Source organism: Astyanax mexicanus, chromosome 8, assembly GCF_023375975.1.
Source record: "Astyanax mexicanus isolate ESR-SI-001 chromosome 8, AstMex3_surface, whole genome shotgun sequence".
Taxonomy (NCBI): Eukaryota; Metazoa; Chordata; class Actinopteri; order Characiformes; family Acestrorhamphidae; genus Astyanax; species Astyanax mexicanus.
The window spans coordinates 45,105,920-45,130,462 of record NC_064415.1 but is presented as its reverse complement, the minus strand read 5'-3'; the positions used below and the strand labels follow the sequence as shown (position 1 = coordinate 45,130,462).

General features: G+C 37.4%; 1 protein-coding gene across 6 annotated transcripts in view; it reads left to right on the top strand.

Moving 5' to 3' along the window:
* The window catches only part of myo9b (myosin IXb), a 68,310-nt gene that overhangs the window by 11,647 nt on the left and 32,120 nt on the right, over positions 1 to 24,543 (top strand). For all 6 annotated transcript variants that reach the window (XM_022663605.2, XM_022663606.2, XM_022663604.2 and 3 more), the window contains exons 3-12: positions 10,683 to 10,777; positions 12,623 to 12,685; positions 13,491 to 13,590; positions 14,505 to 14,605; positions 15,874 to 15,997; positions 17,238 to 17,327; positions 17,792 to 17,908; positions 19,095 to 19,229; positions 22,880 to 23,001; positions 23,970 to 24,111. In XM_022663605.2, coding sequence (XP_022519326.2) covers positions 10,683 to 10,777; positions 12,623 to 12,685; positions 13,491 to 13,590; positions 14,505 to 14,605; positions 15,874 to 15,997; positions 17,238 to 17,327; positions 17,792 to 17,908; positions 19,095 to 19,229; positions 22,880 to 23,001; positions 23,970 to 24,111 — 1,089 coding nt within the window. The remainder of the gene's footprint in view (positions 1 to 10,682; positions 10,778 to 12,622; positions 12,686 to 13,490; positions 13,591 to 14,504; positions 14,606 to 15,873; positions 15,998 to 17,237; positions 17,328 to 17,791; positions 17,909 to 19,094; positions 19,230 to 22,879; positions 23,002 to 23,969; positions 24,112 to 24,543) is intronic.

The following is a 24,543-nucleotide window of genomic DNA, read 5'->3' as shown; positions in this document are numbered from 1 at the left end:
TTTTTAAATACAACTACAGCAACTAGAGATGTGACATATCGTATAGCATGCAAAAATATTAGCCCATTATTTTAGTAATCAAGTACTCTACTGAAAAATCGTTTCGATTAATCGAATAAAACATAAAATAAAAAATTTCACTTAATAATGAATGACCAATTGGTTTAATATTTTAATTCACAACATACATTTCCACATTGCAAACACAAATATAAACAAATAAAACACAAAATAGACATAAATACCACAAGTAATAATTTAATAAATGTAATAAATAAAGTTGTACAGTTATTTTAACTAATGATTTCTTGTAAGTATTAAATATAGGGCATTAATCAATAATAAAGGCATAAACAATGGCTTTATGTTATGTATCTTAGACAATACAGTAAGTTCATGGCCGTGCATTCCAGCCAGAGTAACTTTATCTCGCTAACTTTAACATGTATTTATTTATAAACTCCACAGCGCTGAGTTTACTGATCACATAAAGCCTGTATTTAGTCTAGAACTTGTCTCCATTGTAATAAACTAATCACACACATTAGACAGTATTAATAATAATCCGCACTCCACAGCGCTGTCGTTCTGTTCTTAAGGTACATTAATCTTAATCTCATTGATTTATTATAAGTTAAATTGACCTACTCACCGCTCCACCAATTCAAAACCCTCTGCCTCCTCCTCCTGCTTCCTGTGCGCGGGTGATCAAACACTATGCGCTGTTTCACATAAAATGCAGAGCACAAATTTTTGCTCTGACTTTTAAAGATTAATTAAACGATTACTCGAGGCACAGAAAAATCGATCCATTTTTTATATTGAGTAACTCTAATTACTCAAGTAATAACCATTGTTTCACCACTAATATAGCCAAAATCTTTGACACAACAAAAACTCCATATTGTGGTATTGCAATATATATATATATATATATATATATATATATATATATATATATATATATATACACACACACACACATATGTGTATATATATATATACATATATATATATATATATATATATATATATATATATATACTTATATACATATATACATATCTTTTTTTTTTTGGCTATCCAGTTGTCCCACCCCTTTGTGGGTCCCCATCACCAGTGGCGCCTGCTAGGAGAGTGCGGACGAGCACATGCCTCCTCCGACACATGTGAAATCAATCACCCCTTTTTTAAACTGCTGCTGATTAATCATTGCCTGAGAAGCGAGCACACTTGGAGGAAAGCACAGGGGCTAGGTTCAGATACATCTGCTCACAGACGCCTTGTCCCGCCCGCCACCACTTTTGAGCGTAATGGGAGAGAGTGCCATCAACCCACCCAGAGGAAGCAAGGCCATTTTTGCTCTGTTTGGGCGCCGGCAGCTGATGGCAGAGCTACGTGAACGGGATTCAAACCTGCGACCTCCCATTCACAGTGGCAGCGCATTAGACCGCTGGACCACTCGGTTTACCGATATCGCAATATTCTCAAAAGCAATTTGTTTTGTATGTTTTGCTTTTTACTGTATTTGTTTTTAATAGTTTTGTTTTTATGCAGGCACTAAATATGGTACATTTTGGATTTTTGGTAGAATATTTTCTAAGTTGTACTGAAGAAGATAGATCTGAGCAGAATCAACCAATGTAGAACAGAATCTGAGCTTTATAGAACCAAGACCTTAGTAAAAACACTAGACCTTTAAAATCTAAAGTCACAGCTACAGGAACAGCTGTGGGACTGCAACTCTGACCTGTAGTCTTTGAGTTCTCAGGTAGTAATGTGTCAGGACTCTCTGAAACAGGTCAGACCTGTTCTTACAATTCCCTAACGGCCTTTCCTTTTCTTCTGGGCTCCTGAACCTCTGAAGCTCTGCCTACGCACAGAGGGAATGGCCACAAAGTGAGTTGCACTGAGTATGTCCTGATGGTCTTGCTCATTTGTTAATTCAGAGAATATAGTTATGAATATACTGCCTGATGCCCGAGACATAGAATAGATATAAACAGAGGAAACCGTATAAACAGAGTAAACTATTTATTGGTATTGTTCTGCAGTAAGTGACTGTTCTAAAAAGAAAATCTCATTTACCTTGATTTACTCTTAGCTGGTGGCATTATGCAAGCTGTATTCCTGATAGCAACATTGATGTGGCCTGAACCTGTTTCACATATTGCAGACGCCAGATACTAGTAGATCCTAAAAGCCCCTAATTGCTTTGTATGATGGCCCAGAATAATCAGCTTAATGCAAATTTTGGGAAATACAAAGAATGTATACAAGGAATATATAAAGAATGTGTCCCACACATTTCATACTAACTATCCAATAGTAACCTGTTTGTAGAATTGTAACTTTACATCTTTAAATAATTAGATTTTTTTTTTAATTCTTGAAATAGTAATTTTCTGAAGCAACAGCTCCTCTTAAAATTCTAGCCTCAGTTTTTGTTCTCAGCTGACAGGATCTGCACCCGGTGTATCTGCTGCTGCTGTAGCTCATCATCCGCCTCAAGGTTGGCCGTGTTGTGTTCAGAGATGCTCTTCTGCAGACCTCGGTTGTAACGAGTGGTTATTTGAGTTACTGTTGCTCTTCTATCAGCTTGAACCAGTCTGGCTGTTCTTCTCTGACCTCTGGCATCAACAAGGCATTTGCTCCACAGAACTGATATCAGCTCACTGGATATTTTCTCTTTTTCAGATCATTCTCTGTAAACTCTAGAGATGGTTGTGCGTGAAAATCCCAGTAGATCAGCAGTTTCTGAAAAACTCAGATCAGCCCGTCTGACACCAACAACCCAACAACCATGCCACGTTTAAAATCACTTAAATCATCTTTCTTCCCCATTCTGATGCTCGGTTTGAACTGCAGCAGATCGTCTTGGCCATGTCTACATGCCTAAATGCATTGAGTTGCTGCCATGTGATTGGCTGATTCTACATTTGCGTTAATGAGCAGTTGGAGAAGTGTACCTAATTAAGTGGCCGGTGAGTGTAGATCAGTAGATCACAGATGCTGCACTGTTGCAAGGTGGTTGCAATGATATTTAAACTATGCTTAAGCTGTTGTTTAGTGGTTGGTTGGTATTGGTAGGTGATTGTCAAGTTGTTGCTGTGGTACCTCATGGGGTCTGTTAGGTGTTACTTGTGTATTTGTGACATAAAAAGAGGCCAAAATGTTGCTTATTGGAAAATAAATCAGCAAAAAATTTTAATACATGGAAACCATGCTTTAAATCAGCAAAAAATTTTAATACATGGAAACCATGCTTTAAATCAAAAAGCTGTATACAAGCCCAAATCACAATAATTTTAAACTGTCTGTAGTTGGAATAGTGTTTTGCAATGTGAAACCACAATTATTACAATTAATATAAATAAATATATATTGACCATTGCTTCCAGAATTTGCTGGTATGTCTGCACTGTTCGTTTGCAGGCAAAAGGGGTTTGGGTTTCCATTTCCAGCAATACTTTCAGACCTCAACTTTACCTCCACCATTCCTGGTAACCGCCATTTATTGATCATCATGATCTAAAGAAACAGCGACCTGACCCAAACAGGCTTTTTAAATATAAATCTTCTAATGATTGGGGCTGCTGTGTCTGTAGAGAATCGTATTTGATTACTGATTTATGATCTGTTCACCCCAGTCCAGCCTCTGTTGCCTTCTCTTTAAGAGGGGAGGAAGCCTGGTTAGGCTTACATTGTGTTCTGACCTGAATAGCAATGACCACATTGTGTAGAAGGAAGTGTAGCAGTCAACATTCTGACTACTGTGCCACCATCAGCACTGGTGTTTTATTTTTTTCTGGAACTGCACTTTTTCATTATTACACATAATGTAATAATGAAGAAAGTGCAGTTCCAGAAAAAATAAAACACCAGTGCAGTTTAGTGGTTTACCACTAGAGCTACAAGGCTTATGTAGCTAATAAGCAATATATTTATATTTAGCAAACCAAAACTTAAACTATGAATCTAATTTATCTAATAAATAATAATTAATATAATACTTCCACCTCACCAATTGGAACTGGAGCTATTAGGCTTATGTTTTGGATTAATCAGGCTAGCACAAAACATACAGTATACATACAGTATATTTGGAGAATTTAAAGCAATACAACTCTAGAAACGGACACAAAGTGAGGAAACAGTGCCTTCAGATGAGCCGAGTGACAATTCCAGAAACTCCATAACTAATCACAGATGAATAAACAACACAGATAAATGCATCCTGATTACAACAAACGGAAATGCTATTTCTGCTGCATCCAGCCTCACAATGTTACCTGGATGTTACAGTATTTTTCCCCTATTTATTATATTCAATTTAAAACGTTTTTTAAAAGTTATTACACCAAATGGTTATAAATACACTGTCTGATGCCTGAGACACGGTTTTACCGTAAGTTCTGGGTCTGAAGCCGGTTCTTAATATTAAATATAATTATGAATTTAATATTTCATTAATTGAATATAATAAGCAGAAATAGCATTTCCGTTTTGTGTAATCAGGATGCATTTATCTGTGTTGTAAACAGATAATTATTAATCTGAAGTGGAGTTTCTGGAATTGTCACTCGGCTCATCTGAAGTCACTGTTTCCTCACTTTGTGTCCGTTTCTAGAGTTGTATTGCTTTAAATTCTCCATTTTCACTGTATTGCTCACAGTAACACCACCTTAAACATGGCGCTTTGGTGAAGTCTCACACACGTGACAGTTAACGACCGATATACGTGAGGCTGATGTAGCTAACAGGTAGTGGAAGCTTACACTACACCAATTAGAATATCAGCTATGAGGCTGTAATGTAGCTACCAAGTAATGGAACCATACACCAAACCAAAACTATGGTTTAATTGCTGTTGTCAGTTACTATAATATTACATGACAGTGCTGTGCAGTTGCTAGGGGGTTGCTGTGGTATCCAAAGTTATGTATTTCTAGAAATTCACAATTGAACCACCATATTTCGTACTAAACATAACCAAATTTTCTTGAGCACACACATGGGTTAGGGGTAAACTGTTGATTTTCAATGGTTTCCAGATATTCACTGTAATCTCATGTCGTCATCTGAAAGGCAAGTGGGAGGTTACTGGATGTGTGGGGGTGCCGGTATTGTTTTGGCTGGCGTGTATATGAAATGGAACACCTCAGGGCTTTTCCATAATGCAGGATTTCCCAGAGCTTAATTGTTTAATACTGTGCTTTTTGATCTGAAAAAAAGACTTAATATTTACATTTTACTAATTATCATACCATGTAATACTTCAGACTATACAGATTAAGCATTACGTTCCTGATGTTATTGAGGGTAAATATTCCTTGTTTTTTAAGAGCAGAATTATCCTAGGATGACTGAGTGGACAGTTTTTTATTATAACATTAGCTAAATTAATAATTTAAATGCCTAAATGATAAAAAATCATCTTCAAAATATTAAGAAATGTGTTTAAGAAATGTATCATGTAACCACTTAAATAAATAATTAAATTTAACTTGCACTGTGGACATGGCGAAAAAAAGTCCAACACCACACAAAAGAGAAGTGTATAAAATGTACAAAGTAAAGGGTAACATTCCTCTGTATTTGTTATAATGTGTTAATGAAGATTTACTCTGAATATGTATTGTAACACAGTGTTTGCATTCATTTTAAACAACTGTTCCTCTGGCACAAAAGTCATGCTATATTGATACAGACCAAGGGGCGTCTGGTAGATCTCCACATGTTGGAGAGTCCTGGTTTATATGACGAGATGGTGGTGTTTAGAGATGTTTAGAAATGAGAGGTTACGCAATTGGACATGGACGGACACATGTGACGGATGAGAGGAAGTATTATTAGAAACACTTCTTTAACTGGGGAATTTTGAAGAGGTGTATTTTGAGGCTGCTTAGTTGTACATGCTGAGGTGTGTGTGTGTGTGTGTGTGGCACGCCCGCGTGTGTGTAAAGGTGCTGGGGGACGAGTCCTCCGGGTTTGTGAGAAGGGTGTTGTCTGCATCTTGAATACCACAGCAGGCAGAAACACGCCGCAGCCTGCCTCCTCTCGCTGCTGTATATGAACGTGCACTCAGCGCAGCAACCATGGCTGAAACATTTCTCTTCACACAGTATCTGTCACTCCAATCTGCTATCTCTTCTTCCGCCAAACCACAGTCTCTAGTAGACCTTAAAAGGTCATCGATCAGAGACTGGCAGAAATCCGTCACAAGGACTGATTTTAAAAGGGAATCTAAAATTCTCAGCATAATTCAGTGATGACTCAGATCTCTTTACAGTGGTTGTAAATGGAACGGGGCATCATAATGACTGCAACACAAATTGAATCATGTTGTCGCTGTCCAATGAAAAAACAGCATTTACATTTTTGTCGATGTTTACTACATAACTTGAACACACATTGTCTCTGTGACAAAATTTCTTGATGAATAGACAAATTGTTTTTTTTTTATCACCTGAAAGAAGTTTTTTTTTATCATTACTTAAAAAGGTTTTATCTCTCTCCTGTAAAGTTGCTGTTTTGGAGATACATTTTTCTTTGGACAAAAGTGTTTTAAATTGATTTTGCTTTACTATCCAGAAAATGCATTCCACTAGATTTTGAATCATTGCTGTGAAGAGTTGATTGCATTCAGACACAAGTGCTTTAATGAGGTCAGGATTTGGATGATCACCACCCCACCTCATCCTTACCTTCCTAATTCTTCCCAAATGTACTGCACATAGCACTGTTATTCCAGAGAACTCTTTATAATTATCTAATCCACGCCTGGCATTAGGCATGGTGCCAATAGGTTTACATTTATCTGCTCAACATTGGCCTATTCTATGTGTGAATGCCCATTTACACATCTTTGTCAGCAATGGGTGCAACTTGAAGCAACTGAATGCATTCATTATATGGGGTGTTCAGAACAATTTGGACATATAGGGTCGGTTTTCTGGACATGGATTAAGCCATGTTGTGGGCTATATTTTCTTCTTATTGGAGAATCACCTTTTAAAAAGCTGTGTACTCCAAACTAGTGTGGGAAACTGTCCATAATATTTTTCTATTTTCATTTTTTGTACAAATCAACAAGACTTTATCATGAATAGGTCGCAGGTTTGACACCAATGATGCCACAGCCCTCCATCAATGACTGTAAGTTCTACATATCATCACTCAGATTGGGTAATGCTAGGATTAGAATTTAGCATTCTCTTCCAAATGTGTTGAGCTCCAATGGTGATGACTTGGGGTAATTTAAAAAGATTTAGTGAAGCTTGAGAAAAAAGAAGACCCTGCTGGCTTTCACCCTTTGCCCTCTAGCATTTTGTATTTGGGAGAAAGGGGTTCTAGATGTTGAAGTTTTGTGTAAGTTTTGCTTTATAAAGAAGGTTTAAAACCATTTTAATTTCACAAAAATAAATGTTAAACTTTATTTAAGGTAAGCTTTGATATGGCAATATTGAAATTTAAATATGGCATTTTTCATTATAGAAAAGCTATCACGTAATCTTTTTTTCTTGTTATTGAAAAGATTCATAAAAAGTGTGTGTGTCACAGAGCTTTGTGAGTGTGGTTGTGGGTTCGATCAATTTGCTTTTGTCACTGTTTGTGAGGAAGAGTTTGATGTGTGTGTGTGTGAGAGAGAAGTGAGTGAATGGTTGTATTGTACAGTGCAAGTGCACTCTCCAAAGGGTATTCCTGCCTGGTGCCTGATGATTCTGGGTAGGCACTACATTTACAGAAACCCTTTGATAAGAAGACGAATTGATGGACGAATAAAACGTTTTCTAATATCAAAACTGTTCTGTTATAGGAAGAAACATAATACACAGTGCCTTGCAAAAGTACTCATGCCCCTTGAACATTTTCACCTTTTGTCATCTTACAACCACATACTTAAAAAAAAAAGTATTTTATTGAGATTGTAAATGATAGACCAACACAAAGTAGCACAATATTGTGATGTGCAACAAAAATTATATATGGTTTTCAACCAAAAAAAGCTGCAGTTACAGCTGAGAGTCTTTTGGGGTATGTCTCTACCTGCTGTGCACATATAGAGACTTTTTGCCTGTTCTACTTTGCAAAACAGCTGAAGCTCAGCCAGGTTGGATGGAGGCATCTGTGAACAGCAGTTATCATGTCTCTCCACAGAAGCTCAATGGGATTTAGGTCAGGACTTTGACTGGACCATTCTAACACACACATATTCTTTGATCTAAACCATTCCACTGTATCTCTGGCTGTATGTTTAAGGTCATTGTCTTGCTGAAAGATGAATCTCCTTCCCAGTCTTAAGTCTTTCACAGCCTCCACCAGATTTTCTTCAAAAAAAATTCGCCGTTTATCTTCCGACCACCTCTGACCAGCTTCCCTGTCCCTGCTGAAGAAAAGCATCCCCACAGCATGATGCTGCCACCACCATGTTTCACAGTGGTTTTCTACTTGCCACTCTTTAACTAAGGCCATATTTGGGGAGTGCATATATAGTTGCTGATTCTGAGCTGTGGATTTCTGCAGCTCCTCCAGAGTGACTATTTGCCTCTTGGCTGCTTCCCTGACCAGTGCTCTCCATGCTCGATCTGTCACTTTGGGTGGATGGTCACATATTTAAAGAATGTGTAGTCCATTTTAAATAGACTCTTTTATTACGAAGCTTGTGTAACATGTTTAAAGGTCTCACCCATTCTCATTCACATATTCTAATGTTAATTAATACGAACTGTTTCTGCAAACTAAAAAAAAAGAAAACCGCCTGTTTATTAAGTGTGATGGGCAGCATAGTGGTGTGTGTTATTTTGACTGAAGTGTGTGTGAGAGCTCATATGTGACAGAAACAGAAACCCACATGACGCAGACTGTTTCAGCTGTATTTAGGCCAGGCAAGAGAACCCCCACTGCTTTTCTTACTCGCAGGATTCTTTATGTGCCTTAGTGCCAAATACACTTACTCTTACTCTATACAGCTGTGTGTGTCTGTGTGTGTCTCTGTGTGTGTCTCTGTGTGTGTGGCTGTGTGTGTGGCTGTGTGTGTGGCTGTGTGTGTGGCTGTGTGTGTGGGCAGTTTTATTTCTGTCTGTTTCATTTTCACTCACAAGGTTTGATCTTCCCTAAAACTGGCCATCCATCTGCGGGCTCTGTTCTGATCTCCAGCTGTGTTTCTTGTTAATGGTTGTGTTTTTTGTCATTCTAATTAGCCTATTCAACAAAAAAGCACAATTATAAATCATGCTGTGGATCTGGACTATTAGCTGAGATTTGTGACTCACACTAAAGCCTTATAAAAATTTAGCCTGGGGAGGAATAAAAACAGAAATAAAAAAGAATTAAAACTATCAACTTTAGCATGATAATTTAATGACATCTTTTGTTGCTGGTCTTACACACAAACGCATGCATCAGTTTTGTGACCTTAATTTAAAGTAATTTAATACAATGCTTTATTAGTCTTGCAGCATTGTTGGGTCACGTTAGGATGCTTTATAAAATACTTTTATTACACAGAATAATAATCTTCTGTATAATCTTTTGGGCTTTTATAATTAAAAAAAACTTTATAGGAAAAGCCTTCATATACCAAGCCTTTATCAAAACAGTTTTCAAATGTTGAGGCTTTTATTATTAAAACTCTTTAAATCTCTCTTTCTATATTATATTGATATAATAAAATGAATGTTTTTATAGTAGAAAATTTAAAAGAAAAGTCTAACATATTTATTATAATATAAAACGTTTATTGCAGTGCCATTTATTGTGGGGATTGGTCAAAAACTAGGACTTTTATCATATAAAACAATCAGTAAAATACTATGACTTAGTATTTCTTTGTTTTTAAAGGCTTTATATTTTAAGTGTTTCAACAAACTTTTATTATAGAAAAGACATAAAACCAACACTAAAGTGCTTATTGTGACATATTACCTAGGGGTGGGCAATATTATATCCTATACAATATATTGTGACACAGAAATATCATGTTGTCTTAAAAGAAGTCTATTATTTACTGTAAAGCTTTAAGTGAATGTATTGTATAATTGTTTTAGTTTGCAGTTTATATGCATGCACTAAATATTCTGCAATATTATTTGCTGCATTATATTATTTATGCTATATATTTATTTTGCCACATTATGATTATACTGTTAAACTATTATACTATATTCCTGAAATTAACAAATTATTATTTTCTGTTTTCCTATATCGCCAAGTATATCGATATCGCAAAAATACCCTGAAATATCATGATATTATTTTAGAGCCATATCGTCCACCCCTAATATTACCTAAAGGAAATGTTAATGTAGAATTAGAACCCCAGATTTACTAGATCACCAGATTCATTCATTATGAAAAGAAACTGCACCACATTTCACATTTAAAATGTACTTTTTAGCATACATTCACACCTACAACTTACACACTGTAACATTAAGCATATTGAGAGGGGCTGGTTTGTGTTTGGGTAGTTAGCATGCTAGCTTGTATGCTGGGAGACTTAGGCTTCTGTTGTTATAAGGTGTTTTACTGTACAGCGTTTCTCTGAGATCTAAATACTGCTGAGCACTTAGATCAGTTCAAATGTGGCTGCTGCTACTGTTCTGTACTGTACTGTACTGTACTGTACAGTACTGTACTGGTGCTAATTCAGTGTGCGTTTCCCTTTTTTACTCCTGCAGGCTTTTGGGAATGCTAAAACCACATACAACAACAACTCCAGCCGTTTTGGGAAGTTTATCCAGGTGAACTTTTTGGAGGGTGGCATCGTCAGAGGGTGAGTCCGCCTGAAAACTTCTGCAGACTTTAGATCAGCTTTATTCAGACTGCTCAGAGAGAGAGATAGGGGCCGAGATCTCATTCTTTTATTTAAAGAGAGAGTCCACCAAAAGCAGTACTTCTCCCCCTTGTGGTTGATCCGCAATGTAGACCAATGTAGTTAACTAGCTAACAAAAAATATCATACCTATAACCAACCTATTAACACTGAAGTTATAATACCCATGTAGCTAGCTATAAAAACAAGAAACACTTATACCCCAGTAATTGGCAAAGAAACTATGAGGCTAATGTAGCCAACAAGCAAAGGAAGCTGGTACCCCACCAATTAATACTAGTAGTATGAAGCAAATGTAGCTAACAAGTAATAGATGCTTATACCTCACCAATTATCTCTGGAGCTATGAGGCTAATGTAGCTAACCTAACAAAAAAGGCACTTATACCCCATCAATTAGCATTAGAGCTATAAAGCAAGTGTATGTAACAAGTGATGGACACTAATACCCCTCTAATTAGCACTGAAGTTATGAAGTTAATGTAGCTAACATTCAATGGCAGTGAATACCCCACAAATTAGCACTGGAGTGATGAGTCTAATGTAGCTAAAAATCTATCAGTGGAAGCTGATACCCAAACAGTTAGCACTGGAGTCATGAAACTTATTTAGCTAACAAATAATGGACACTTATTCCCCACCAATTAGCACTAGAGCTATGAGTCTAATGTAGCTAACATGCAATGTAATTTTATACTCCAGCAGTTAGAACTTAATCTATGATGCTTTTGTGACTAACAAGTAACAACCTGTATCTCACCGGTTTGCACTCTACCCTTTAGGCTTATGTAACTAGGAATCAGTAGAAGCATATACCCCACAAATTAATAGTGGAGCTATGAAGGAATTTATACCCCGCAAACTAGCACTGAAACTAAGAAGGAAACGTAGCTAACATTAAATGGAAGCGAATAGCTCACCAATTAGTACTGAAATAGTGAGGTGACTGTAGCTAATGGTTAAAGGAAGCTTGTACTCCACCACTTAGCACTGAAACAGTGAGATGAATGTAGCTAATATTCAATGGACTTTGTTCCAGTCAACTACAGATACATGAGTTTAATGAAGCTAACAAGCAATCAGTGACCCATCAGTTAGCACAGAAGTCATGAGACTAATTTTGCTAACAAATAATGGACACTTATACCCCACCAATTTGCTCTGGAGATGTGAGGTTAATGTAGCTAATAAATAATCTGAAGTTATGTAATTTCAAGGCAATAAATCTTTGTTTTTTTTCTCTGATAAGAAATTTTGTCTTATTAAGTATTGTAAGTATTAGATTGTTTTGCTTACTGTGATTTGTCCTAAAGCCCCATCTTGTTTTTCTGAGACTCCTCGACCTGACTTTAATTGTTTTAAAGCACCACCTCATATAGTCTGACTTTTTCCCTGACTTGGACCTTAACCAGAACTCCTCCCCTGACTGTGATTGACACAATAGCTTTATTACTCTAATCTACACCTTATTTGCCTGCATAATATAAAACAATAAGTGTGTTCCAATTCAGGCAGTGTATCCTTTGAAAGCTGGGTTTGCAGACAGGATCACAGTGTCCAATTTTGAAGGCATGTGCAGCTGAGGATCCTTAGCCAACCAACATATCCTAAGATGAATTGTCTGTTGGACATGTGAGGACATAACTGCAGTTCAGTCTTCACAGTCTACGCAGCTTTTCAAAGGATGTAGCCCCTGATTTGTGATAGAACTAATGTGTCATAGAGTTGCCAGTAGAGGAGTAATAGTGGTGATGATGATTTGCTTTGGATATAAATTTATTTTCAGAGCAACTATAGAGAAGTATCTGCTGGAGAAGTGTCGACTGGTGTCCAGGAAGAGCTCTGAAAGGTAACCTTCAAACTAAACTTACAACAGCATGCATTCTTTACATTCTTGACCCATAAATATGCCCAAGAGATGCTCATAAGATGTGTGCAAAGTAATTCATAGTGGGCTTAGGTGTAAGACACTGTTCTACAGAAATGTACTCAGCCAGATCGGTTGCAGTTGTGATGAATGGAATCAGATGTAACCTTAAAATCTTCCTCAGAGAAATTACACCAAATGATAATGAATATACTCTCTGATGTCGGAGTCACTGTTTATGTTTTTAAATAACGTAGAAAAATAAAAAAAATAGTACACAAAGTACTGTGTACTGTAGAGAAACCTGTTTCACAGTGGTGGTAGTGAATGGAATCATGAAATCATATATCAGTTACCATGACATGTACACATATATAGCCATTTAATTTACTATAGAAACCGCCCCTACTATCCAAAATAAACATATTTTCATTTACTTTTTAGTAAATGAATAAGGCCATTTTGTGTGAGATCAAATTATATTTTTATAAACTGACATGGGTCTGTTAAATGATCCTTGTTTAAAAATGTAAAAAAGTATCATTGTTTTGAAATTGTTGTGCTGTAGCAAAAATGCAGGAGCACTTACAGATATATATATATCCCCTTACCTTTTTTGATTATATGTGATTTTAAAAACACGTTTTAGATACTCTTGTATAACAAATGTGTCTAAAAAACATTTGTTATGTTTCTCTGAGAGCATTTTGAGACGTTAAACTCCCTTATTAGAAGGAAATGTTTCTATTGTGTGATCCGTAGTTAAAGTCTTTGTGTTTTATTGCAGGAACTATCATGTGTTTTACTATCTGCTGGTTGGAGCATCTGAGGAAGAAAGGGAGGAGTTCAAGCTGCTGGAGCCAGAAGAGTATCACTACCTCAAACAGGTACACACACGCACACATATATATTTTTGAGGTTGTTTAGGAACTGATACCTCCTATTCTAGTACAATGCAGTGTTTATATGGGTGAGACTTGGCACTTTTTCTGACTGTAAATAATGCATACAATTCAAGAAATATTTACCTCATATATACCTACAGAAATGTAACTGTATGTCATGACGACAAAGACGGTACCAGCTGTGGTCCACATTAAGCACTGTATTTCTGTTTCCATTTGCACCTTCTGTTTCCATTTGCACCAGTTTTGTTGGACTAATTGCATAGCAGACCTACCAGCGCACTTGTGCAGTCTTGCAGATTCACTCTACTCAGCTTTATAAAGCCATGTTTTCTGCACACGTTAACATCAAAAGCAAGATCAGCTCACGTTGACTGACTATGGAAGGTGATTTATGACTAGCTGTGTCTGGAATTGAACCACAAATTCCTCTGTTGTACTCACAGAACTGTCTCAAACAATAAGGTTACATAACAATTTTGCAATCATTGTGACAATATTGCATTGTATATGACTTTTGGATGGTCACTGTGTGGGAGGGTAGGGTGCTGTTGGAGGAGGGGGTGCACTTTAAAGAATAGAGACTGAAGGGGTTGCATGTGCAAAAAGTTTGAGCATATATCTCCTTCTCAAGTGTATAGGAGTGTTTTTTTATTGATGTTTATAGAGTACAGTCTCTTATTCTAATGTACTAGTGTGTTTATAGGTTGTTGTTATAGGCTATTATCTCTTATTTCAATAAATAGAAGTGTTTATTGATGTTATTTTAAAAACTAATATCTCCTTATCCAGTGTATAGAGTTTATGTATGTTTATCGAGGGTGTTAATGGACTAATATCTCTCATTCTTGTGAATAGGAGTGTTTATTGAGGGGTTATTGTCTTTGTCTTTACAGGATAATCCTCATTTGGAAGATGAAGCTGAAATTCAGTATGAATTTAAAAGACTTCATCAGGCCATGGAAATGGTTGGCTTTCTGCCTGCAACTAAGAAACAGTGAGTTTCAGCTACTTTATGATTCAGCTAATTTATGATGCACCTACTGCTGACACAGATGCATAAATGCATGCTCACAGCTTGTCTAGTCCCCGTAGAGAAGTACGGCCAATAGAATAGGACTCTCTGGAATAGATAAACACAAAGCTGCCACCAAACATACCACCATGTCTGTTACTGACTGTGGGCCATAGGGGTTTAAACCCACCTGCACTGAACTTCGGAGCTTTGGAGCAGTGAAACTGTGTTCTCAGAAAGATTGTGCTCCATCCAGTATTTTTGCGATGGGCTGGGGATGTTCTTGGTGCTGTATGTAAACAGATCCTCAAAGCAACTCTTCCGAATCTAGTAAAAAAAACTTCTTTGGGTAGAAGAGACAGTTACTTTAGCCCAAGCAGAATACACTCTTTTAATGTCCTTATAAGAACAGGCATACCAATACTTTTGTCCACATAGAGTATCTTAGCCTTGATTTAGTATTTAGTAGAGTTAGTAGAGCTTAGTAGAGTTAACCAGCTAGCCATGCTGTGTGGTTACAGTATGATATTAACACATGTATCAGATTCTGTAGAACACATCGAACAGTTTGGTGTAAATTAGTTTTTTTGTATCACAGACTCTGGAATGTGTCATGGCTATTCCAGTATGGATTAAACTAAAACAGAAACTGCAGATTAAACAGAACACAAACAGGTTTTACACTCATCATCAAATTATTGTTTCAGCCAGAGGGAATTAACTGATAGGAATGAAACCTGGTGGGTAATCGTGCCCGACCGTCAAGAGGTAAATTCAAATAGCAGTGGGTCACGCCTTTGTCTTCGCTTTCCGCATCTAGAGGTCTTGGGGTCAGGGTGTGGTATGCTATTTTCATATGCTGCCAGATCTTACCTTTGGTATTAATTACAGGCACTTTCACAGCCCAATGTTACAGAAATGAGGTCCTGCAATCAGTGACCATACCTTTTATTAGTGCACGCTCTGGTGCACTATTCAACAGGACAATGTTTGTAAGAATGCTGCTGCTGTCTAAAGAGCTTGCACTGAAGACACAGATACTATGCCATGTTCAGCTACATCGCCAGAGCTATCCCCAAATAAAAATGTGTAAAATTCTATTGTTATGTTACATATGCGTTACACACTGTCTGGTTGCCCACATCAGTCTAAATTTATAATCATTAATTATTCCTGGTAACCTTTATCTTTTTTTCTAAAAGCACTTTCTTTGTTTGTTTTTAAAATGATTTTATTTTCTTCCTTTTCAGGATATTCTCTGTGCTGTCTGCTATTTTGTACCTGGGTAATGTGACTTATGAGGCGAAAGCTGATGAAGAGGGTCTGACAGTGGGCCCTGCAGATGTTTTGTCCACTCTTTCTGAGCTTCTTAAGGTGACCATCTTCATCACTGTACAAAAACTGTGCAAAAATTTAAATGAGTAATCTTATAAAGGGTTCTTCTGTGTTTCTTTAGAGAAGAGTAATGTAGATACTTTAATGCCTCTTTTGTAGTTAAATGGCTCTGTAGTAATAGAAATAGATTTATTCTATACAAAACCTTGAAAATGTGTTTTTATTGAATGTTTTAAAATGCATTTTACCAGGATAGATATAAAATCCCTGGAATTATTTTGGTAAGAGCGTGCACCTTTAAGAAGGGGAATTTTAATGGTTATTCCTGTATAAATCTGTGTTTACATAGCAGTCTTCTCTGAATGGGGTGAATCCCACCTCATACTGTACACCAGGGGTTTTTAATTAGAATTCAGTGCGGTCCAGTTGGAGAAAATTTCGTCAGTTCAAGGTCCGGACCAATGTTAACTTGTGTTATGATTCAGTGCTATACCCTATATATATATATATTTATTTATATATATAAAACATCTGACCCGTGAGGTTGTTTGAACTCTTGTCTTTAGTTTCTGCCCGTTCTTGTTTTTCTGCCAGTTCTCGGGCTCCCTATCTTTTATAAAGGCGTTTTTTTCCCGGCCGCGTCCCAATTCACTAGCCGGGGCAGCGGTCTCCACAGATCTGATTGGCAAATGAGAGCATTTGGTGATCTTACACCACAGGTGATTGGTGTGTGCGTTTACTGCGCCACAAAACACACACTGCGCCACCTCCCACTGTTTTCTATGGAGAGCGGCGGCAGAGAACGCTGACCGGTAGCGGCACGATCAAGGCAAAGCGTTGAGACTGAACGCTGAACTGGATGTTTTAGCAGGGTTTACCAGGTGATAAAAAAAGAACAGCGTCTCGTTTATACACAGCACTGAACTACAACTCTGCACACTCTTGCTGGTGGCAGATAAACTGCTTGCTGTTTCAGGCGACACGCCCCAAAGTGGCGAGAAAAAGACGGGGAAAGCAATTTGGAAGCGATGCCACGTCGCTGCAGTGTGAACAAGAAAAGTTACGGTGCTTTAAATGAACACTGTCAAAATGAAATCCTGCTCTGTAGTTTTATCGGTTCGGGTCCGCATTGGACAACGTCTGGGTCCGGACCCGGACCGCGGTCCGCCTGTTAGTGACTTCTGCTGTACACCAATAGGTGCTGATGATTCACTGGCCTCCTGATTCATCAGACACTAGACATGTTTACTAATGTTTACTAATGTTTCTGAAAGCGCAGGTGAAGAAGGAGCTACTGGTGGAAGCTCTCACCAAGAGGAAAGCAATGACAGCCAATGATGTCCTCATCCTTCCATACACACTCAGTGAGGTGAGCCTGCTCCCGGTTATTTCAAAATATTATACTATAATTATTCATATTATTGTAAACTGTTACAACATAACACAAAATATAAAACATCAATTCTGTCTCATTTCTAGTCTTATTTCCTTTTATTGTAAAACTATTATTATTAGTAACAACTCTATACTGTTTTTCAGAAGCATTGTTGTCAAATCAAATTTAATTTATTTGTATAGCGCTTTTTACAACTGATGTTATTACAAAGCAGCTTTACAGAAACGTGATCACAGGACAAAGAATTAGGCAAAACATTAAGCATAGAAAATACAGAATACAGAACGCCCGGTGAGCGCATAACTCTGTAGAAGTGTTCTCTTTATAAACTATAAAAAAATATTAATGTTACATTGTTTTAAAGTATTGTTTTTATTTATTGTTACATTACTGTTACTACTGTGACACTAATTATGTTTCTAATTGATTTTCTTTAGGCCATTACTGCCCGAGACTCCATGGCTAAGTCTCTGTACAGTTCACTGTTCGACTGGATCGTCCTGCGGATCAATCACGCCCTTCTGAACAAGAGAGACATGGAGGATTCTGTCCCAGTACGTTTCTGTTATCCATGCTTACCTGTGCAGCAGTATATCCTGCCTTTGTTGGAGTAACTGTCTCTAATGTCCAGGGAAGGCCTAATACCAAATTTTGCATAATTGATGTGAGGATATATAGAGACAAACATGTTTGTGAGGTCAGGATGTCTGATGATCACAATCGCACCTCATCTCAAATGTACTGGATGTGGAGCATCATCTCATTGCACCTCCACCTCTCCACAATGCTGGAGAGCTTTATACCCCTCTAGCCCACACCTAGCATTAGGCATGGTGCCTAATTGGTTTTTGTTCATCTGCTGCAGAGAGTTCTGTTTTATTGACAGTGCATTTCTACAGGGACTAGACCAGCTGTGCATGTACATCTATTTCAGTAGTGGGTACAGCCTCATGTAGCTGAATGCATCCATTAGAAGGGGTGTCCACAAACATTTGGACTTGTATAAATAGAGTCTTGAGCTGCTGAGTCTGGTAACCCTTATAGCCTTACATGCAAATGTTTGTACTTTAATTTAACCAGATAAAATTATTATTTTGTGTACATATTTACAAAGGTGTGCAAGTGTGTGATTTATGTAAATATGTATGTTTTCCTCAGAATTTGGCTTATTTTATATTTCTAGTGATGTTGACAAACAGCAAGGACACAAAAATGTCCTTCAGTGCAATTAATACTATAATAAGACTATTAAAGTTGTACTGAATGACAATTGAATATTGAGAAAATGGAAACTGAAAGTGTCTTGAATATTATTAATACTGAAAAACACATGATGGAGTATCTTTTATGCTAAAGCAGTACATTTTAAATTTTACTTAAAAAATTCAAGTAGAAACGAATTAGTCTAATAAGTTTTGCTTCTTAAAAGAGACAGGAGACAGTTGTGCTAAATGACATTAGGGGTTTCGTGTTTTTTTATATCATACATTTTCTGTAAAAAAATACTTTTAGTTTCAGTAAAAATGCACAGATGGAATAGACTGAAGTGTTTTTGCACTTATATTAATATATTGTATAACATTTATCAAGTATGGACACTAAAAAGTAATCATCTTTAACCCCCACACACACACACAAAATAAATGTAATTTTAGCTGTGCCTTCTCAGGGATACAGATCATTGATATCTTTGAATGTTGTAAACTCTGTAATAATTGTTCTACTCTGTGTGCTCTGAAGTGTCTGTCTATAGGAGTTCTGGATATATTTGGATTTGAGGATTTTAAGACGAACAGCTTTGAGCAGTTCTGTATTAACTACGCTAACGAACAGCTGCAGCATTACTGCAATCAGCACATCTTCAGACTGGAGCAGGTGAGATACAGCAGCGCTCATTCAGAAACCCAAACAACCCTTTTCATATATCAGTCAGTTCCTTATAGAACTGCATAAGATGCATAAGTGCACCAATTTCAGATTAGAAGCAGGCGGTGGAAACACACATCCACCAAATCATCACAACAAGAGACAGGAGACGAGTTTCTTGTCATCAGCTGCCTGAGCCCTAAGAGAGCACAATTGACCTTGTTCTCTCTGGGTGGTAGATAGTGCTCTTTCCCCTAATCACTCCTGGGGTGATGTCAAAATATACAGTTGCAAGAAAAAATATGTGAACCCTTTGGGATTTACTTGGATTTCTGCATAAATTGGTCATTAAATGTGTTCTGATCTTCATCTAAGTCTCAACAATAGACAAACACAGTCTGCTCAAACTAATACCATACATAAAATTATTTGTTTGCATGGTTTTATTGAACACAACATGTTAACATTCACAGTGCAGGGGAAAAAGTATGTGAACCTTTGTGTTTAATAACTGGTTGATCCTCCTTTGGCAGCAAAAACCTCAACCAAACATTTCCTGTAGCTGCAGATCAGACCTGCAGAACAGTCAGGAGGAATTTTGGATCATTCCTCTTCAAAAACTGTTTCAGTTCAGCAATATTATTGGGATATCTGGTGTGAACCACTCTCTTGAGGTCGAGCCACAGCATCTCAATTGGGTTCAGGAGGTCAGGACTCTCCAGAAGGTGTATTTTCTTCTGTTGAAGCCATTCGGTTGTTGATTCACTTCTATATTTGGGTCATTGTTCTGTTGCATCATCTATCCTATATTGAGCTTCAGTTGGTGAAAAGTTTTCCCACAAAATCTCTTGGTAAACTTGGGAATTTATTTTTCCGTTGATGACGGCAATCTGTCCAGCCCCTGAGGCAGCAAAGCAGCCCCAAACCATGATGCCCCCTCCACCATGTTTCAAAGTTGGGATGAGATTTTGATGCTGTTCCTTTTTTCTCCACACATAGTGTTTGGTGTTCCTTCCAAACAACTAAATTTTGGTTTCATCTGTCCACAGTATATTTAGCCAGTAATGCTGTGGAACATCCAGGTGCTCTTTTGCAAACTTTAAACATGCAGCATGTTTTTTTTGGACAGCGGTGGCTTCCTCTGTGGTGTTTCCCTTAGACTCCATTCTTGTTTAATGTTTTTCTTGTTGTAGATTTATCAACAAAAATGTTAGCATGTGACAGAGATTTATGTCTGATTTTAGACTTTACCTGACACTCTAGGATTCTTCCTCCCTCATTGGACATTCTGTGCTGTGCTCTTGCAGTCATCTTTACAGAACCAGCACGCCTAGGGAGAGCAGCAACAGTGCTGAACTTTCTCCATTTGTAGACCGTCTGTGTTACCGTGGACACATGAACATCAAGACTTTTAGAGATTATTTTTTAACCCTTTCCAGCTTCATGCAAGTCAACAATTCTTGAATGTAGGTCTTCTGAGAGCTCTTTTGTGTGAGGTATGATTCACATCCAGCAATGCTTCTTAAGAGCAGCAAACTCAACACTGGTGTGTGTTTTTTATAGGGCAGGGCAAGCTCTTAGAAAAGTCATTAGCCTAGGGGTTCACATACTCCCCCCCCACCCCCCCCCCCCCCCTCACTGAAAATGTTAACATGTTGTGTTCAGTTAAACCATACAAACATATCATTTTTTGTGTGGTATTAGTTTGAGCAGACTGTGTTTGTCTATTGTTGTGACTTATATGAAGATCAGAACACATTTAATGACCAATTTATGCAGAAATCCAAGTAAATCCCAAAGGGTTCACATACTTTTTCTTGCAACTGTATATATACAGTTGTGGTCAAAAGTTTACATACACTTGTAAAAAAACATAATGTTATGGCTGTCTTGAGTTTTCAATAAGTTCTACAACTCTTATTTTTCTGTGATAGAGTGATCGGAACACATACATGTTTGTCACAAAAAACAGTCATAAAATTTGGTTCTTTCATAAATTTATTATGGGTCTGCTGAAAATGTCACCAAATCTGCTGGGTCAAAAATATACATACAGCAACAAAATTTGTCAATTTTGGTGATGTAGCGAGTTGTGTCAATCAAATTAGCTTCATGTCATGGCCTCTTCACTTCTTGTAAGTGATTCTGATTGACTACAGCTGTTGACTTCTCATGAGCCCATTTAAATAGGGCTCATTTGACCCAGTGATTAGACTCAGCTACAAAAACTACAATGGGAAAGTCAAAGGAACTCAGTGTGGATCTGAAAAAGCGAATTATTGACTTGAACAAGTCAGGGAAGTCACTTGGAGCCATTTCAAAGCAGCTACAGGTCCCAAGAGCAACTGTGCAGACAATTATACGCAAGTATAAAGTGCATGGAACAGTTGTGTCACTGCCACGATCAGGAAGAAAGCGCAAGCTATCACATGCTGCCGAGAGGAGATTGGTCAGGATGGTCAAGAGTCAACCAAGAATCACCAAGAAGCAGGTCTGCAAGGATTTGGAAGCTGATGGAACACAGGTGTCAGTCTCCACAGTCAAGCGTGTTTTACATCGCCATGGACTGAGAGGCTGCCGTGCAAGAAAGAAGCCCTTGCTCCAGAAAAGGCACCTTAAGACTCGGCTGAAGTTTGCTGCTGATCACATGGACAAAGATAAAACCTTCTGGAGGAAAGTTCTCTGGTCAGACGAAACAAAAATTGAGCTGTTTGGCCACAACACCCAGCAATATGTTTGGAGGAGAAAAGGTGAGGCCTTTAATCCCAGGAACACCATGCCTACTGTCAAGCATGGTGGTGGTAGTATTATGCTCTGGTGATGTTTTGCTGCCAGTGGAACTGGTTCTTTGCAGAAAGTAAATGGGATAATGAAGAAGGAGGATTACCTCCAAATTCTGCAGGAAAACTTAAAACCATCAGCCCGAAGGTTGGGTCTTGGGCGCAGTTGGGTGTTCCAACAAGACAATGACCCAAAACACACATCAAAAGTGGTAAAGGAATGGCTAAACCAGGCTAGAATTAAGGTTTTAGAATGGCCTTCCCAAAGTCCTGACTTAAACCCCATTGAGAACATGTGGACAGTGCTAAAGAAACGGGTTCATGCAAGAAAACCATCACATTTAGCTGAACTGCACCAATTCTGTCAAGAAGAGTGGTCAAACATTCGACCTGAAGCTTGCCAGGAGCTTGTGGATGGCTACCAAAAGCGCCTAGTTGCCGTGAAAATGGCCAAGGGACATGTAACCAAATACTAATGTTGCTGTATGTATATTTTTGACCCAGCAGATTTGGTGACATTTTCAGCAGACCCATAATAAATTTATGAAAGAACCAAATTTTATGACTGTTTTTTGTGACAAACATGTATGTGTTCCGATCACTCTATCACAGAAAAATAAGAGTTGTAGAACTTATTGAAAACTCAAGACAGCCATAACATTATGTTTTTTTACAAGTGTATGTAAACTTTTGACCACAACTGTAGGTAAAGAGTAGCCTTATGTCTAAGAAGCAGTGTTACCCAATCATAAGGTTTTGACATCCTTTTTGAGACAATATCAACAGCACATCGTTTGAAAACATTTAAAGAAAGCAGCAAATGAGCTTTAAACAGCAATTCTACTGTCTGTTTGCAAAGCACTATGTGATTCATTGCAGGAGGAATACCTGTCGGAGGGAATCACCTGGAGCACGGTGGACTACTCCGATAACATCGGCTGCATTAACCTGATCAGCAAGAAGCCCACCGGACTGCTCTATCTACTGGATGAGGAGAGCAGGTGATTGAGTGGAATCTTGCTTAAACCAATGACTGGGGAAAACAAGGGGCATACAGATAAATAAATCAATTATAGAAGCAGATCAAATAAGATTCAAATCAATAATCAATTCAGTCACACCCACAGTAGCAAACTCTCAGACCCAGCAGGAGAACTGAGCAGCGTGAAACACGGTGTGTTTCACAGTAAAACAATGAATTTTATATTGGCAACTGATTTTATTAAATTTATGTATTTATTTTATGTTGGCATAAACAAATATTATTATATGGAAGGTGCTTGTGGTAAAAGTAAATATTACTTGAAAAGCCTTCTTGAACCCCCCCCAACCCTGGTGGGCACCCCTGTTTCCTTTGAAAGGGCGTGCTATATCATATTGTGCACAATATATTGGGAGGTAATATTGTCTTTGAAAAAAAATGACAATCATTATAGCAGGGTTCAGTTAAAAGCAGTCCATTATTTACTCTGAAGCTTTTTTTTCTTGTGTATTTTTTTTGCAGTTGTATACAACGTTTTTGCACGTATGTTAAATAATTTCTTTTGTTGCATTATTATTATTTTATATATTGGTATTGGTAAGTTACTATTGTTTCTCCTGAATGTTTGAATGTTTGAAACTGTTATACTGAAATAAAATAAATCATTTTTTATTTCTTATTTTTTATTTCATCATTTATTATTTCTTAAGTAGTATGTTTTTGGAATTAATTAATTATTTTTCAATGTTTCCTCATATCCCCAAATAATATTGGTATTGCAAAAATAGCCTGCAATATTGTGATGATTCTTGGAGCCATATCACCCACCCCAGTCCCTAGCATCCTCTTTTTGGGAAACCAAAACATTGGTCACTTTAATTTTGCCTGGTAGCTCAACTCCTAAGAGTTGATAAGCATCAAAACCGCTGTGGCTGATTTACTAAATTTGTGAAGTAAACTGTGTTATCTCACACTTTCCATTTTCAGTTTCCCTCATGCCACAGATGACACTCTGCTGGAGAAGTTTAAACAGCAGCATCAGGAGAATGCTTTCTTTGTGCTCACGCCGGTGATGGAGCCCGCTTTCGTCATCCTCCACTATGCCGGCAAGGTCAAATACCAGATAAAGGTAAAGCAAAGCATTTTGAAGGTTGTTTTTTTTTGTGTCTGAGCTATTTATTTAACACGCCTCAGTTTCACTATTTAAAAATAGTATGCAGATTGACTGTGAGTTTATTATAGAAAATATGTTCTATAATGTTTCCATACTGATGCAGTAGAAGCCTTAAAGGTGCAGTTTAGCACAAAATCAAATGAATGATCGATTACTACATTCATCATTTTTTTTTCATCATTTGAGGGTTACATCAAAAATTTAGTGTAACCTCAATATAATTTTCTCTTCTGAATACAAAAAAGAAAGAAATCTTCTTTCCCAGTCTGATGGTATACTGCAAACTTTTTTTAGGAGATGCAAAAATGGAAAATTAGAAAATAAATATTGTCATTTTTTACTATTTCTTGTGGACTACAATAAAAATAATAATAATAATGAAGTTTC